This window comes from Prunus avium, chromosome 6 (genome assembly GCF_965620075.1).
Source record: "Prunus avium chromosome 6, drPruAviu1.hap1.1, whole genome shotgun sequence".
NCBI classification, from domain to species: domain Eukaryota; kingdom Viridiplantae; phylum Streptophyta; class Magnoliopsida; order Rosales; family Rosaceae; genus Prunus; species Prunus avium.
In genome coordinates this window covers 26,038,790-26,056,330 of record NC_142289.1, presented here as the reverse complement: position 1 = coordinate 26,056,330, position 17,541 = coordinate 26,038,790, and the positions used below count along the sequence as shown (strand labels likewise).

The 17,541-nt window shown below is 38.1% G+C and overlaps 1 protein-coding gene across 9 annotated transcripts; it reads right to left on the bottom strand.

The window, feature by feature from the left end:
* Positions 1-6,836: 6,836 nt before the first annotated feature.
* On the bottom strand, positions 6,837-16,243 carry IQD5 (IQ-domain 5). 9 transcript variants are annotated; one of them, XM_088254953.1, is made up of 9 exons: positions 15,954-16,242; positions 15,800-15,861; positions 14,966-15,103; positions 14,661-14,777; positions 12,937-13,176; positions 11,173-11,404; positions 9,534-9,643; positions 7,906-8,395; positions 6,837-7,503 (listed from the first exon to the last, which is right to left on the bottom strand). In XM_088254953.1, the coding sequence occupies exons 4-9, from the start codon at positions 14,742-14,744 to the stop codon at positions 7,349-7,351; spliced, it is 1,311 nt and encodes a 436-aa protein (XP_088111079.1). In that variant the 5' UTR covers positions 14,745-14,777; positions 14,966-15,103; positions 15,800-15,861; positions 15,954-16,242; the 3' UTR covers positions 6,837-7,348. The 9 variants fall into 9 exon arrangements, with proteins under 9 accessions (XP_088111079.1, XP_088111083.1, XP_088111080.1 ...); XM_088254957.1 differs by lacking the exon at positions 14,966-15,103 and having other exon boundaries at positions 15,954-16,243; XM_088254954.1 differs by lacking the exon at positions 15,800-15,861 and having other exon boundaries at positions 14,897-15,103; positions 15,954-16,243.
* Positions 16,244-17,541: the final 1,298 nt, after the last annotated feature.

Sequence of the window (17,541 nt, the reverse complement as noted above, 5' to 3'; positions counted from 1 at the left end):
ATGCATCATGGTTGGTCGGTAGTGTTATCAGCGCCTAATAGAGAATATAATGATGATGTTATTGGTGATGATGTCTTAGGTGATGTGAGAATTGAGTGTGAGCCATTTACTAGAGGGATGCCAAATGTTGACACATTTGATGAACTAGTGGGTGAGTTTGGGAGTCAAAATATTCGAGATGGGTGTGAAGATATATGGATTGAATGATGCTCTTGTAATTTATGAAATTATTTATGCCATAAACAGCACTACTGTATGACATTAATTTTGCAATAAATTGTAATGTGTTTTCTTCACTTTCATTATGCAGGTTTTGGACACAAAACAATCAGTACATAAAATACTGGTTCAGTATTATAAAACGACGGTCCTTATAAAACTGTAAAAAACAGACGTCTGTTGCCATAAAATTGTCAATCAAAAATGACGTTTTGGAGCATTCAACGACGGCATTGAATTAACCGACGTCTAAAAGCGAACTAAAAGTGAAAAAAGACGACGTTATTGTGAAACAGTTATTAACGATATCACGTCGGAGAAGGATAAAGAGCCGACATGTAATTACAAATAACATGACTTCAGTACAATAATACCGACGTCTTGGATGGATTAGACGACTATTATTTTACTAAAGACGACGTATAAATAGAGAAACACGGCTGTCTTTTACATGATCACGACGTTGTATATCACATACTACGTCGTTTATAGAAATAAATATGTCGTAAGTCATGAGCCTAACATATTTTCCACGTCGGTTATGTAAATATATAAGACGTAGTAAATATTAATAACGTCGTATTTTATTTATTTAAAGACGTAGTATATACATACACACGACTGCGTTTGTATAAAATAGGTCGTCTATTCTTCTAAATGAAAATGTTTTGGTTCATTTTTCAGTATACAGACGTCGGTTGTTTTTGTAAATGACGTTGTTTATTATAACAACGACGGTGATTTACCTTAACCGCTATTTCCACGTCAATATTAATGGAAAAAGTGAAGTAACAATACTATTTCACGACGGTTATATAAATATATTCGACGTCGTATGATTTAATAACGTCATATTTTATTTATTTAAAGACGTAGTGTTTTCTTTTACACGACGAATGTTGTATAAAATAAGTCGTCTATTCTTCTCCATGACAATTTTTTGGTTCATTTTTCAGTGTACAGACGTCGGTTTTTTTTTGTAAATGACGTTATTTGTTATAACAACGACGGTGATTTACCCTAACCGCTATTTCCACGTCAATATTAATGTAAAAAACGAAGTGGCATTACTATTGCACGACGGTTATATAAATACATTGGACGTCGTATGATTTAATAACGTCATATTTTATTTATTTAAAGACGTATTGTATTCTTTTACACGACGGAGGTTGTATAAAATAGGTCGTCTATTCTTCTCCAGGACAATTTTTTGGTTCATTTTTCAGTATACAGACGTCGGTTGTTTGGTTGTTAATGACGTTGTTTGTTATAACAATGACGGTGATTTCGCGTCGTGGTTTTACTTTGCAAAAGACGTCGATCGATTTTACGACGGTTTGAAAACCAAATTCACGACGGTGAATTCCCGTCGTCTTTTGCCTTTTTTGTAGTAGTGGTCATTCATACAATTTCTCGTATGCTATAAAAGAAATTCATAGACTTTTCAAAGGTCCTAAATATTCCTACGTACATAAGTTTGAAACGTTGCAACGATATTGAATTTGAATTCGTATTCAGAATTTAATCAAAGTACTCACTAAGAAAATTTTGATAATTTTCATTTCAGGAAAATACGTCAATTGAAAGCAATTGAAATTCTTAGAGATTTTCTTTAAGTAATTTATATATTTTATGATACTTTACATCTCTTTGATTTGTTCTTATGTGTTCCTTGATAAACCGCTTATGGCAATATACTTCAAACATTTCATAATTTTTAATTATTTTCATATAGATGTAAGTCTCCGTAAGTCTCCGAGACTTGGCTTCTCCGTAGGCGAGGAGTATCACTGTTTTGTAAGCTTCTCATATTCGAAGATATATGATTCGTCTCTCCAAGGCTCGCCACAAACCGGTGCTCAGGGAGCTGTTGACCTTGAACCCAACCGTATCTAAATTGCCTGGCCACCTCCACCTTGATATGTTTGGTGTTGGCTTGATACTCCTCGTCCCTATTGCGTGCGACATCCACCAGTTCTTGTTTAAGACGGTTAACCTCCATCAGTACAGTGCTTTGACCACTTTTCAGAGTTCGCAGTTCGCCCCGCTGTTGCTCGAGCTCATTCTCACATTCCTTGATGCGCTTCCCGCTAAGTTCGAGGGTCGCCGTTTTTTCGCATATCTCACGGCTCATAGCTTGAAACCTCTCCATTTGCCTATTGCGAATTCTAGCCATCTGCGAGAAATAAAAGGTGGGGCGTTAAACAGGCAATTATGATAGGACATTGGATGACACAAGCACAAATCTCAAATGTACCACGTTCAAGCACAGTGATTGATAACTCCACATTTGTTCGTCAATCATGGACGTGAGGTCGTTCTCTCCCAATGAGCTAGCATGAGTGGGGGCACAAGGGCCTTGCTGAGGTCGGGATGGTGTACTCAAAGCAGATGCATTGGGTGAACCCAAACCCAAAACGACATGTGAAGCATGGCGGGATTTCTTTGCAAACCCAGAGGGCTCGGGCTCTTTTCCCGGTCTCCTTTCCCTACGGCCTGGGACTGACAATGAGTGTGGTGCTGACATATCTGACTGGTCAGACTCGGACCCAGATGCGCAGTCTTCGGAGCTGCTGTGCTGAGCTAACTCAGCCTCCCTTTCTTGAAAGCTGGCCTGGATAGGAGACGCTGAGTCCTCGGTACAACAAAGCTCAATGTCGACGGAACAAATGTCCTTGAACAAGTCTATTTCGCGTAGGTTCGAATCGGCCAAAGTGAACGGCAAATAAATCAACGTACGACGAGCAGTGGAGAGACGAACGAGAGTCGCAGGATCGACAAAGCGTGTGATATCCCACCCCTGACCAGCCAAATTGTCCTCCAACCAAGCAATTCGGTCCTCAGGAATCAGATATCTTTTATCCAAACGAAGTTCTGCCAAAAGAAGAGGTTAGTTAGACCTGCAAAAACACAACAGGCTATGTTTCAAAGACGTAAATATATATACCAGGTTTTGGGCCAAATGCCGACGGGATAAGCATGTTAGACATCTCAGGCACCGCCCATTCCCCAGTGATTAAGAGAGGTTGGTTTTTCTAGTACTTAGCGGAAGTGGGCTTACAAGTAAATACCTTTTTACCAGACCCGGACGTAAAGAAGAAATAATGACTTTCCCCCCTGACACAAGCCAAGTCATAGAGGTACATGAAATCCTTAAAGCTAAGGGACACACCCCATTTCAAACCGACGGCTAGAAATCCAGATATGAGAAGGTAAGAATTTGGGTTTAGTTGCATGGGGTGAAGGCCCAAGAAGAACAAAAGCATATGAAAGAGGGGATGGAGCGGGAACCTAACATGCTCTAAGTGGGCCGGCGAGAGAATTAAGGAACCCTGAGGGATACCGGCACCCGTGTACATATTCGACCACAGAGGAAGAGGACCGACCCCTACGTTGTCGGGAACACATCCTTTGGTGCGAGCCTTAAGTATCTCATAGTTCGGTGGGACACCACCGGATTTAGGCCAAATCTCGCGGCTCCACATGAAAAATAGCTCAAATGAAAATGGTACTTACTGGGTGGTGGCAAGAGCAAGATCCCTTCGGCGGAGTTCTCAAATGCACAGAACACTTTCCTCTCCTTTCGCGCCCGAGGCTTGAATATGAGGAACAAGAGCAAATGGTTTTGCGAGTGAATGTACCCCCATCAACCGAACTTTTATAGCGAGGCGAAGGTTGGTAAAGTAATTCACAGAAGTCACGGGAAAGTTTTTCGAAAGCAAGGATAAGGCTGGATGTGGCTGGCTCAGATATTTGCTTCAGGCTCTGACAACAAAGCCTAGTATGATATGATAGCTCGAATTTATTTCTACCCAACGCATGCAGAAAGCTGCATGCACTCAACAGATGTAGACAATAAGTAGTGCAAGGTACACTTACGGAGCTAAGCTTGTTCACCCCTTCACACAAAGACTAGAGCACGGACAGCTAAAGCGCACCACGCCACAAAAAAAAAAAAAAAAAAAAAGAGTCGTGAACACCTTGGATTGGCGAAGAGACCAAAGGCACACGGGTTCGGAAGGACAGCTAAGGGGTATTTGGGGTTTGTATGGATAGCTAAACCAAAAAAAAAAAAAAAAAAAAAGGTCGTGAACACCTTGGATCGGCGGAGAGACCGAAGGCACACGGGTCCAGAAGGACAGCTAAGGGATATTTGGGGTCTGTATGGATAGCTGAACCAAAAAAAAAAAAAATGTTACGAACACCTTGGATCGATGGAGAGACTGACGGCACACAGGTCCGGAAGGAGGATATATGGGATCAGATGGATTGGCAAAAGCCCAAGCCCAAGTGGGGATGGGATCGGCCAGGAGAGAGAACGTGGGATCGGCCAGGAGAGAGAATATGGGATCGGATTGGCAAAAGCCCAAACTTGATGGGATCGGCCAGGAGAGAGAATGTGGGATCGGCCAGGAGAGAGAATATGAGATCGGATTGGCAAAAGCCCAAACTTGATGGGATCGGCCAGGAGAGAGAATGTGGGATAGAGAGAATAAGAGAGAATATGGGATCGGATTGGCAAAAGCCCAAACTTGATGGGATCGGCCAGGAGAGAGAATATGGGATCGGATTGGCAAAAGCCCAAACTTGATGGTATCGGCCAGAAGAGAGAATGTGGGATCGGCCAGGAGAGAGAATATGGGATCGGATTGGCAAAAGCCCAGGGATGGGATCGGCCAGGAGAGAGAATGTGTTTACTTAGATAATTTTTCCCTCTCCACCCGCGAAGCGCGCAGAGAGGAAAAAACGGGGGCACTGTGGGGACCAAATCTAACCTAACCCATATGCCACAACTAAAGGACGTGGGATGAGCAAACTTCCCTCCCATTAGAGGAGTGCGGAACAAGGGAGACTCAAATTGCTCGCCTGATCCCATTACCACGAAGTGGAGGATGGGACGCGCAAAACTAGGGAAGTGGGGCTAAACCCACGACCTTGGAGTGCTATAAAAACCCAGCTAGACCTCCAGCAAAGGTACGTGAAATTGAACCGAACACTAAGAGTACGTTGCACAAACACTGACTTGAGCGTCGGAGTGACTTTTGCAGGTACTCACCCCCTTTCCATCGTTCAATTCCGGGAACGTAATGCGGAGTTCTCTTTCAATCAAGGAAGCGTGCGGACTTTAGTCAAGAACCTGTGGAGGTATTTCTTCTTGAAAGAAATCCTGCTCCAACAAACACTACAAAATCTACCTCCATTGTCAGGTAATTCTTGTATAAAAATTGCTTCAATATCATCATTCGAAGATATATGTTTGTCGTCATTCATTTGTATCCCTTTATGAGGATAAGAGCATTGAAATATTGCATGGAATAATCAGTCATTCATACAATTTCTCGTATGCTATAAAAGAAATTCATAGACTTTTCAACGGTCCTAAATATTCCTACGTACATAAGTTTGAAATGTTGCAACGATATTGAATTTGAATTCGTATTCAAAATTTAATCAAAGTACTCACTAAGAAAATTTTGATAATTTTCATTTCAGGAAAATACGTCAATTGAAAGCAATTGAAATTCTTAGAGATTTTCTTTAAGTAATTTATATATTTTATGATACTTTACATCTCTTTGATTTGTTCTTATGTGTTCCTTGATAAACCGCTTATGGCAATATACTTCAAACATTTCATAATTTTTAATTATTTTCATATAGATGTAAGTCTCCGTAAATATGCAATGAAAACACTACCCAAGATGAAACATAGTTGCATCTATGTATAATATAATAGGAGAATATTGTCAAGTGAGTTTATTTTACTTTATCACAACCACCTATTTGTAACTTATATAATTTCATATCCTTTAGTGTTTGAACTTTAGGTTCATGTTTTCCAAAAATTTAAAAAAAATTATTATATTACATAGTTTGGTCAATTCGTATTTATATTGTTGATAGTCAAAACAAAACGTGGTTTAATATCATTTTAACACTTGATATATGTATTATAGAAGAAAAAAAAAATCATTTATGACCATCAATTTGTAAAGGATATAGATATTTTTATAGTCATTGGAGACACATTCCTGTTTAGAGGCTTTCATTGTTTTCTAATGAACTTTTGTCCCTAATCATCATCATCTCCTCTCCTCTCAGATTAATTATAATAGAGAATGTGAATATTTCAGAGCATTAATGGGGCCGTAGGGGCCTTTCAACCTAACCTACCCAATTTCTCAGGCCACCCAACTTCCCCAACCCATTATCCAACCCCACATAGCAACCTAGCCCACCAGATAGGACCTACTCCGCCCCACCCTTCAAAGAGACAGATTTCCAATTGACAATTATATGGCGGTGGTGGGTTGTGGCTTTTGTGACTGAGATCGGCAAGACGACGGCAGCTCCCTTGGAGTTAATAGAACAGCCAGAGCCAGCACCAATAAAAAAAGAAAAAAAATACCAGAGCGCAACAGAAACTAAACAAAAAATGGAATCAAAATGCAATAGTTGATTTTAGAGTGGAAAATGGTCGAATACATAGAGAGAGAGAGCTAGAGAGGTAATTTCGTTATCTCTTATTAGATTAGTTCATTCTAATAAGTTCCCCCAGACTGTTTGGATATATGGATTCAGATCCAATCTAGAACCTGACACAGAATGGCATATAAGAAAACAATAATTGTAAAAGATTAACCAAAGGACAAAATGATATACAAGATATGCACGGAAGTTTCAGGCAGCCATTTCCCAGATTGTTCTACTAAATATTTGCAGTGACGATGACTACAGGTTTCCACTTACATTATATTCACCCCAATTCCCAGATCCATTATTGGCAAAACCATATTACACAGATCTAATGAAAATTGTCGACGCCAACTACCATGAAAATTGTACATTTAAATAGTAAACACCGATATGCTAACATAATTAACAACACTAAACACAGCTGATTACAACCAATTCACACACTGATCCCACTAGTCTTACTCCTTCCAACAATCACAAAATGAGCCATCTTTGACACCGCTGCAGTGAAACCACTTTGAAATGATTTGACCGTAACAAAAGCGAAGTAGTTGCAGCCTCACAATGTAGCTCCATATGTACAGATTTAAAACAAGACGCACCTCGACGGGAAATGCCATGAAAGTTATTTTCTGTGGAACATATAAGTTTAAGCATCAACAGCTTGTGAGACTGATTTTGTGGGATTTGAGTCCCCTCTTCCACTGGGTTTTGATCTAGTCTTGATGGGCTTCTGAGAACCGGGCGTCCCTTTGACATTAGATCTAATAGGATGTCTGGAAGTTTGGGAACCAAGACCTCCCCCTGATCAAACCAAATAAATAAACAAATAAATATTGAGCAGCATAATTACTGCTGGTTTCCGATCGGAAATAGACAGCATAGCGCATTGTTTGAATTACAATGCAGCATTTAAGACAAGTTACTTGGGGGATATGACAGCTCTAGGATGCTACCTGCTTATTCTACAAGCATATACACCTATCTGAAGGCATGCTCATTTTCAGAGAATGAGGTCAAAACCCGACAGTAACTTCAGAAAGTTGTAATAAAGAAATGCCTGAATGTGTTGCTATTTCGCATAGAGGAGCTCAAGGCATCTTTCCAAGTACAGAAATTTAGGTGGGAGAATGCCCACACACACACACACACACGCATATATATATATATATATAGAGAGAGAGAGAGAGAGAGAGAGAGACTCACTGCTGTTAGGCAGAGACAGCCGCTTCTTTGCTTGTTTATCTGATTCTGTGGATCTTTCTTTTGGATTACTATGGGATCTTGAAGTAATATCAGGTTTTGAATTTCCTTCTTCAACTGGATCTTCCAAATATGGCTTGGACTTTGGATTGCCCATTTGGGTAGTGGATGCTTCCAACATGCCTGCTGACTTACTAGGTGAAGAATTACAGCCATCAGAATTAAAGGGACCAACCTTTTGACTTGAAAGATTTGATTGAATATTTGAAGAAATGGGCCTCTTGCCAGCAGATTTTAACTGGGATATACCGCCATTCTTACCCTCAGCGGATTCATTCTCATGCACCATTACTCCATCCCTAAGATTAATATCTAGAAAGCGGTTCTCCCAGGGACGGACAGCCATCCATCTTTCCAACCAGTTCCAACCCCAGCTGCTTTTATCTGGTTCAAACCCAGAGGGAACTGGCTGCTGTCTTGATCCAGCTTGCCACTACAGAAAACGAATCTGTTATGTGTACGTCCATGGAGGTGAACGCTTCTAACAACTCATTATAGGACAACAAATAAAAGATTAATACAGCCGATCTGGGACAATCCGTGTGTGCACAAGTGCTAAATTTCCATAAATAACAAGACAAAATGCATCAATCACATCAAAATGTTTTTTAAAAGTGTAAATTTTGCTCCTTCACCCTAAACAAAGGTCAATAGGAAAGTAGAGGTATGACCTCAATTTTTATGTTTCTGTACACAATTTTACTAAAATAGGTCATATTTTAATGACAAAGTGCTCTTTACATGTTGGAGTACCCAGTAAGTTTAGTATATGCTTTTTGAAAAACTTCTGACACATATTTTTGTAAGTATCATTGATAAAGTGTCTGAGAAGTCTTGTTCATAATTTTTTTTTAAAAATAAACATAATATTATTAAAGTAGGAAAGCTAATTACAAAGAGTTGATAAGGAACACTATTACTTCTACCTGAAAACTTATCTGAAAAGAAATCTAAGCATCCAGGGCTGCAATGCCTATTAAGAGTGCGTTTGATGGCTAATGTACACTTCAATTTAAGAGAATAAAAATAAGGCTTTAAAAATCCTCACATAAATGCCTCTGAGTTAGTTTTATAAAATTCAGTTGGGTGTGTAATGCAGAGACCACAGTACGTGACAAGATTGTCTAATGACATTGAATTCTAAAAGTAACTGGCTCCACATCAAACGAATTCTATTAATTGAACCTTCTGTTTGAAACAAAAGACCTTGCAAATGATTAATTCATTTCAATTGAACTGGATTCCTTTCTTTGGTTCCAAGCACAGTGATTACTATTTTATTTATCATAATAACAAATTATCATTTTTATAATAACGAGATATCATATTAAAACTCGGAATCCTAAACTGAAGCCACTATTTTCCCACCCCATACTGTTATGTTTCTACATTGAAGTTCCTTCTCCTTCCATCTGTGTTTGCATTTGTATTTCATTTCCTTTCTAAATTTTGGTCAGTATCTCCTCTTTCCTTTCAATCTTCCTTTTATTGCAATTCACAATCAAATTCAGCAACAAAATAAAAAAAAATGCTGCTTCATAAAACTCAACCGAGCAGTTAACATGTGTTACCTGATGAGCAAGAGCATATGCCATGGCTCTCTCACGCTTAGCTGCAGCCTCCTGCCTCTTCAAGAGCTTGGCTTGAATTTCTTGAACAGATCCTACACTGTCACACCATCCTTCCTGCAACAGTCAGAATAAGTAGCCGTCAACAAACCTACACAGATCTAGGATGCTAACCAGAAACAAGAATGGAAGAGGTGAGCATGGATGTACATCTACAAGAGCTTATATCAAGCATAACGGCATTTGATAAGCTAGGGCAGCGATATTGCAGAATTATCTGTACATCATTAATATGCAAAATTATCTCCATCTTTTTTCTTTCTTCTTTTTTGTTTGAGAAGAGATATACTTTTATTGAACAGAAAGTATAAATTCATCACTGCAAGGAGTACACCACATACAACAAAAGGAACTATAGTACTACAAAATCCAAAATGTCAAAAAATTTAACCAACTGCCTTCCTATCTAGAAGTATATCGGACAGAGACCCTGAAGTCAGTTGAAACAGATGCCCCACATAGAAAACAAAAACCTAACCCTACCTCATAATTCCCCAAGTTCAACATACAAAGCAGCCTCAAAAGATTATTGCCTTCTTCCGATTTCCATAAACCTTATGCACTTTGCTTAACAATGAGAAACAGCTCGGTGGAATTACCCAGCTGGATCTTGATTTGTGTACATTCTAATTCTCCATGTTTTAGTTGTACCATTCTTTACTCGAGATGAGATTATATACTGTGGAGTAATTATAATGCTGTCATCTCGATTTTCTCTTCTCTCCTTCTAATGCTGTCATCTAGATTTTCTCTTGTAATTCAAATGTTCTTAATTGTTGTCACTCTTCTATTTTCACCTTTTGATAATTTCTAATTACTAAATACCATCCTACATATCCCACCCTCCTATATCTCATCCCTAATCCTTTCTCAACATTCATGCAACCCGAGTTGGTCCCAAAACCTGAAAGTAGGTTAGTTAGAGGTTATATACTTCAAAGAAACCCTAGGTCCTAGGACAACACTGCCCTCGTCAGCACCCCGGGATGGGGTCCTACCATGGAAGGCAGGTGTCAGGCCAAGATGGGGTGACACTATGGAAGGCAGGTGGGGAATTCCCAGATGGGTGATGCCATTCAAAGTTCAAAAGGAATCTAAAAGAAGAAAATTAGGTTAGGTTTACAATTTTCAAAATTGTGGTAGGGTGGGAAAAAGGAGGTAGGTGGTTGGGTAGGGTTGAAAATCAGGATAAGGATAGTGCTAGTCAAGGAAACAACAAAAAACATAGAGGGAGAGAGAGAGAGAGAGAGAGAGAGAGAGATGCTATTCTAAATGGGATGATTAAATTAAGAGGCATTTTTTAATGGCCCCCTAAATGCCTTGAGATTCTCTAATCACTACCCAGCTTCTTTTGCATTTATTTTCCGACACCTAGCTCTTTTGCAATGTTCTCAGTGTTTCAGGGGGTGGAAAGGAAAATTCGAAAAATCTGGGTGCTATGAAGGAATTTGGCTCCTACATGGGGGTTTCATATTTTCCTATCAAATTAAAAATCAGAAATTTAGAGAAAGCATATATGTAAAGATACCATCTGAACATGGTATATTGTGTATGTAATTAAAGCAGACAAAGGTACTAATACTTGCTTCTATTTCTCGAACATGAGCCTCATTTGCAAGTTGTTGCTGAAGTCTTTGTTGAGCCGTTTGACTTTCCAATGCAATGCGAACGCGCCTTGCTCGCACTCGAGCCTGAACTCTAACTAAAGCTTGCATACAGCGAAGAGTTATTGCAGCTTGTTTTCTCACAGCATGGCCTCTGACTAGGGCTTGAAGTCTTACCAATCCTTTTAAAGCTCGAAGAGCTCTTCTAGCCTGACAAAAATCACCAAAATATTTTAATCTGATCACAGTTTAAAAATTCAAAAAGGAATCAATAACTCAAACTATATGGCAGGCATAAAATGCGGCTACTGTCAGCAAAACACAAACTTCATGAAGATGTACTATATTCCAGGCAAACTGCAGAACAGAAAGATAATTAGAAACTATCTAGGTAATGTTATTAATATTATGCTAAAGAAACGAAATACAACAGGAGATGGACAAGCAATTCCACCTAGGACAAGCCAATACAAAGTATAAACACAACTAGCAACCAGCATTCCATGCAAAACTCATGCCCAACCAACATGAGTAACACTATATGGAAAGCCCTAAAGGGTTTAGACAACAACACCCGAAGAGAAGCAAGAAATCTAATTCTATCCCTAATAAAATACATCTCCTTTACATTTCCTGTTACTCAAACAAGTTGTTCATCATCATTTGCCTCTACCTATTACGGAGAGTGTAATGATATTAATAAAAAGTACTTATTCAAATTACTCCTTACAAATTATTGTCCTATTCATTCCTTCCCTACCTGCTATGATATTTACAACAGTTATTTTACCATTCACTGCCTCCTGTGATTATTCTTCAAGCAATCCAAGAGATCCTACTTAATAATAAATTTTCCCTGCATGCATTACTGATTTTAATTCACTTCAATCATAGTGAGACTGTGAGAGGTGGCATTGATTGTTTCTCAGTTTATAAGCCTTTCTTGCTAAAAGGTAAATGATTTTTTAAGGCAATAAGATTATGAAAAGTATTAAACATAGTTAAAATTTGAAAGATGAAACAGACACACAAAAGAGAGGTATCCCAAAGGAGTTTGGGAACTTTTCCCCCTTTCTTTCGACAGCATATACGAAAGAGGTTCTGTATAATTCAATAATAAGTGAAAAAAGAGAGCATAAAGGAAAGAGGTTGCTTGATTATCATGAGCGTATATCTTACATAAAAATTTATTTGCCACTTTCATCTGATAGAGGATAAATATTCCAGACAATCATTTTTTTTTAATTTATGTTTTTTCTTTTAATTAGCTACGGGATTCACAATAGCAGATGCTCCCTTAATCTCAAAATATATTTCTCACTTCTCGCTTCCCTCTTCTATCTGTCATATGGGACCCCTAATGTAGCATGTGATTGCAGAAACTATATAACAGATGTGGAAATTTCGAATTTTATCACTCGACCAAAAACATGTTATGCAATTCCAAGTTCTAATTACATTTTTGTCTCTTGTCCATAAACGTGTGCATGCGTGCAGACAAAATCCTCAAAACCTTCATTATCTATGTTAAATTAATATTTACTGCTACATAATAATTAGAAGAACCTTAAATCCAGTATCACAATAACTTAAAAGCTTGAATGTCAAAGTTGCAGCATAGAGACATCTAGAAAGAGGAATCTGAATATAAATCCATTTGAAAAAGCCAAAACTTGATCAAGTAACCAATACAACATTACGCTTTACTGACCAAGTGAAAATATGATGAGAAAATTTAATACCAGAAACCCACGAAAGGCTGTTTGGATGCGTGTGGCAGCCCATTGTTCTCTCACAATCCGCTCACTTTGTACATCATGTACTTGAAGTGAACCAGAAGGTGAACCCACAGTATCTATGTTTAATTGAGTACTGGAAACTCCAACTGGTGGAGGAGCATCTGCATCAAACTCACATTGAATTCTAGAGTCAATCTCAATAGAATTCTTTCTTCTGTGCCGAAACTTGTTACCAGCTGTTCTCTGCGAGGATTGAAAAAAAAGGAAATAAGTCAGACAGGCTGATCCTTTTAACTACATGGAATATTACCATATTCAACTTTCCTTAGAGTTTCTCAAGTTGTTCATAGGATAGGCCAATTGAAGCTGGAGGTTACATGACATTTGTTTTTTTAAGAAACATATTGTACATTGATAAGTACTTTTTTTTTTTTTTGGTTACAATGGAGCAGAAGCCCAACCAGCAAAAACTAAACAACCAACCTGGGCCTAGAAAGGTCTTTCTTATCCTCATCTAAACTACCCATCAAACATTCAAAAGTAGAAACTATGTGACATGATAAGTTCCTTTTCGCGTAGCACTGTTCTAATGAGCTTAAGGCATTAATATGTGGACTACTGTTATATTCCAACACTCCTTCAGTGTATGCTTCTCCCCACCACTAGAGAGCCTAAAATGTGGAATTCAACATAAACTGAGAGGTTGTAGTTGGAGAAATCTGAACTCAAGATCTGCTGCTATGATACCATAATTTATTGGTTTACCAATGTACTAAAAGCTCAAGCTATTAGGTTGTTACGGAACTACTGCTTTTTATTCCCACACACAAAAGAATTTAACAGCTTCACTGCATCACTAGTGTAAATTATATAGTCTGACCAAGAAATGTACTTTTTCCACAATGGGAAAAATCTTTTCACCATCCCTAAAAATTTTGTGCTCATTATAAAGATATGTTCACAATTCCCACATAATAAACGAGTTAAAGCTATAATCTCTAAACACCAGAATCAAAAATTCTACATTTGCGAGAGCAATTAGCAGCAAGTTTCACCACTAGTTTTATTTGTGCACAAACTCTAACTACACAACTCCAACAGAGCCTATAACTAGTAACAAAAAGAGAAACTGTGATGAAACCAAAATAATAACCTCTACCTCCCCTGTTCCCTACATTTTTCTTTTGTCATGGACAGACTCAAACTACATAACCCCAAAGAGCCTGTAACTAGTAACAGAAAGCCTTGAACTTGATAGATCCAAATAAAAAGCCTCAATAACTTCCCACCCTTCTCCTGCTGAACCAGACCCCCCAAGATATGGGGAAAAAAGGATGGTTTTACAAAACTGGACTTTACTTAGGGTGGATAACACACATCCTATATTGCCATACTCTCAAGCTTTTTACTTACACAAGATCTACACAACAAACCCAGCTATCTCCAAGCATGTGAGAGTGGCTCTAGATAACATAAGAAAAAATTCTGTACTATTTTCATATGAGTAACTAAGATTCATACACTAAATTAAATTCTCAAACACAAATCAAATAACCATGGAGCACATCTATATGTTTGGATAATGTGAGAATATTCCAGAAGATTTCAAATAAGATTAAGAAAAAAGTGATTGATTCTTTATCCAACCTTGCAAGAAACCAGATAAACAACTATAAATAAGAAGCGTAAGATGTCTAAGACTAGTATTGGAATGATATGGTACCCACATTTTCTACTCTCTCTGAAGACTGTGATTTTTCTGATTTCTTTAAGCCAACCAATGCCTTAATCCATTTTCCAGAGACACCCATGGCGCAGTCACTTTAGCTCAACCAAATATACACCTGCTAAGGGAAAGTTTTTACGAACTAAGTTGAAAGTACACATATAATAAGTTATTATTGACTAAAATATTACTTAACAGCCAACAAGTAAAAACAGGAAGGAAAAAAAAAAAAATGACCTGGAGGATTCAAATCTAAAATTACACAAAGTCAAGAAACAACAAATGCTCCATCCCCCGGCCTCTCACCTATCAGTAGCAACCTCCAACCAAGGAACTACTGCTACCATAGAACAGTCACTTCAGTAAACATGAATATACCAGGAACACCAACCAAAAACTCCTGGCAACCTCCTCATGTTGTGGACACTTCAAAAGATCAAATATCTATAAAAAAAAATTATTAAAAAAATATAGAAACTTCAAACCAATGCGGAGCCAGGTAACCATACATATGACACGAATCAAAGTGGACAACAAGAACTATTTTTATCATCGGTCCATAAACATAAAAGGTTCTGAAAATGGAAGCGAAGTGAAATATCCTTAGACCCATATGCAATCAATATTACACTGTAGAAAATGATAATGGAACTTAACACAGATACATCACATATACAGATCCTGTAACTTCCACAGCCAAGAGTCCAAGACTAAATGTACTTGTTAACAAAATTCACAATTTCTGAACCAAATTGCTTAACTATTACTTCCTCCATGAATTATATAGGAACAGTAGAAGAACTTCAGAGAATTCAATTAAAACGCAGGAAGCTCAAAAACGCTCACGATATCACAGATAGCCAATCATTTTCATCAAACTAACATCTTTACTGCAAACCAATTGATAGTTCAACGCCCCAACTGCATAAAACCTTACCAACCCAAATTGGGATCAACCAAAGCCATTTTGAAGACCTACTAAGCACCCCACTAAAACCCAAGTTCAGTCACTCAATTTCTAAGGACCCAAATTCCAAATTTTCTAACAAATTTGAACAAAACCCTCGAAACAAAAACAAAAAATCCCAAAAATAGGAACAAAGCTTGAAATGTAGTACTGATACAAGAACAAAAACATACAAAGAATTGTGCAATTAAACCATGCAGATCCAAGTATCACGAGCTTAAGAAGCCCAATTCACCTGCAAGGCGGAAACTTCAACACACACAAGTAGAGAGAGACCAGTAAAGAAAGAGTAAGCTGTGTGAATAATGGGAGAAAAGTGGTAGATACCTTTGATCTATCAATGGGTCAAATTAGTCAAAACCTCTCTTTTTGGAGTATTTTTTTAATAAAATTCAGCTTTTGGAGCAACACTTTTTATTTTGCTTCATTCAAAAGCTCTCCAGTTTCGTTAGCCAAATGTGATAAAAAATGCCGGCAGGGAGTGAGGACCGGTCTCGGCTAATGTGCACCGGGAGGTTGTTAGAACTTTTTCGGGCATACGGCGTCGTATTAGGTGGTGAAGGAAGGGTCGTGTCCTTGTCACGCATGAGGCCACAGAGTGACAGAGTCAATCACGGGACGAATGCAACCCCCACCCCCGCCGAATCTATTGATTAGTTGAGCCCACGTTTACCGGTTTTGGTGGTGCTTTTGCCCGTGCGCACGTTAGCATTCACCTTGCATCAGGTGAAAAAGCATACATTATGATTAAATTCTGTTTTTCTTTTGAAGGGGTGGTCGATTTTTAACACACATTATCAAGGTGTTGTGGGAGTTCGAACAAGAGACTACTAGTCTGTAAGTCAATGACTTTTTTTCCATTAGGCTAGATTCTGTTGGCCAATATGATTAAAATTTTAAAATCACTTAAAGTGCGCTTGATTATTTAGTACTAGTCTCTTCATAAGCAGTCCTGTGCACGCAAGAGGTCTTTATTTTTATCAAGCACTCTACCCTCAACTTAAAGTCTTCTTAGGCCATCCCAAATGAGTAAGGCTTCAAAAGAGGTTGATAAACCCTCATTTAGAGTTGTGATGGAATCTTTGGGGCTTTAAAGGCATCTCTCCCACAATAAGAGGCTCTATATTTCTTTATGATGTAAGTGGATTTACATGCTCTTTTTTTTGTTAACTTATTTTGCGTTATGTATGTTTATGTTATGGGAAATTCTATTGGCACCCCATTTTTTGCTCTTTACACCCCATAATAATTTTAAACATGAATAACCTATTTTACCCTTGTACATAATTACTGTTAAGGACAAAAAAATTAAAAATTAAAAATAAAATTACTCACTACACCCCACATATGTTCATGCAACCCTAGTTTGACTTTTTTCTCAAACCATCGTGTTCCTACAACTCTAACGAGATTTATACGTTTATATTCCTGAAAAAATATCTTGTATTTATTCATGAAGGGTGAGATTGAAGTTAGAGAGGCTTCGAATGAGGTATGAGTTTGTTTTTTAGTGTTTTGCAAGTTTAGGGTTTAGGGTTGTTCGCTGGTTGCGTTCAGCACATCAGTACTGAATGCGATAGGTAAATTCGGTGGGATGCCACCGAAATTTTGCACCTAATTCGATCGTGTTTGACCGATCATCAACTTAATATTCGGTGGAGATCCACTGTAATATGGAACGTTGTTCAGTGGTTTATTACTGAAATTTTACCTACGTTTCAGTAGCAACAAACCGAAATTTATTTATTTTTTCAGTAACTTATTATTGACCACAAATTTAATGCAAGCTATTTTGATCTTACTCCCATTGAAAGAACAAAAACAAGGTGACGCCCCTACTGAAGGCAACAATGTGGGAACAGAATGTGTAATGGACTAAAGTGATCAATTCATAACTTATTTGGTAATTATTTTG

Excerpts from the sequence above, each read along its gene's own strand:
- IQD5 (XM_088254958.1), bottom strand. The coding sequence starts at position 14,744 with ATGGGTGTCTCTGGAAAATGGATTAAGGCATTGGTTGGCTTAAAGAAA. Across the intron at positions 13,177-14,660 it reads CTTCAGAGAGAGTAGAAAAT|AGAACAGCTGGTAACAAGTT; the intron begins GTGGGTACCATA and ends CAATCCTCGCAG. Across the intron at positions 7,504-7,905 it reads GCTGTCTCTGCCTAACAGCA|GGGGAGGTCTTGGTTCCCAA; the intron begins GTGAGTCTCTCT and ends TGGTTTGATCAG.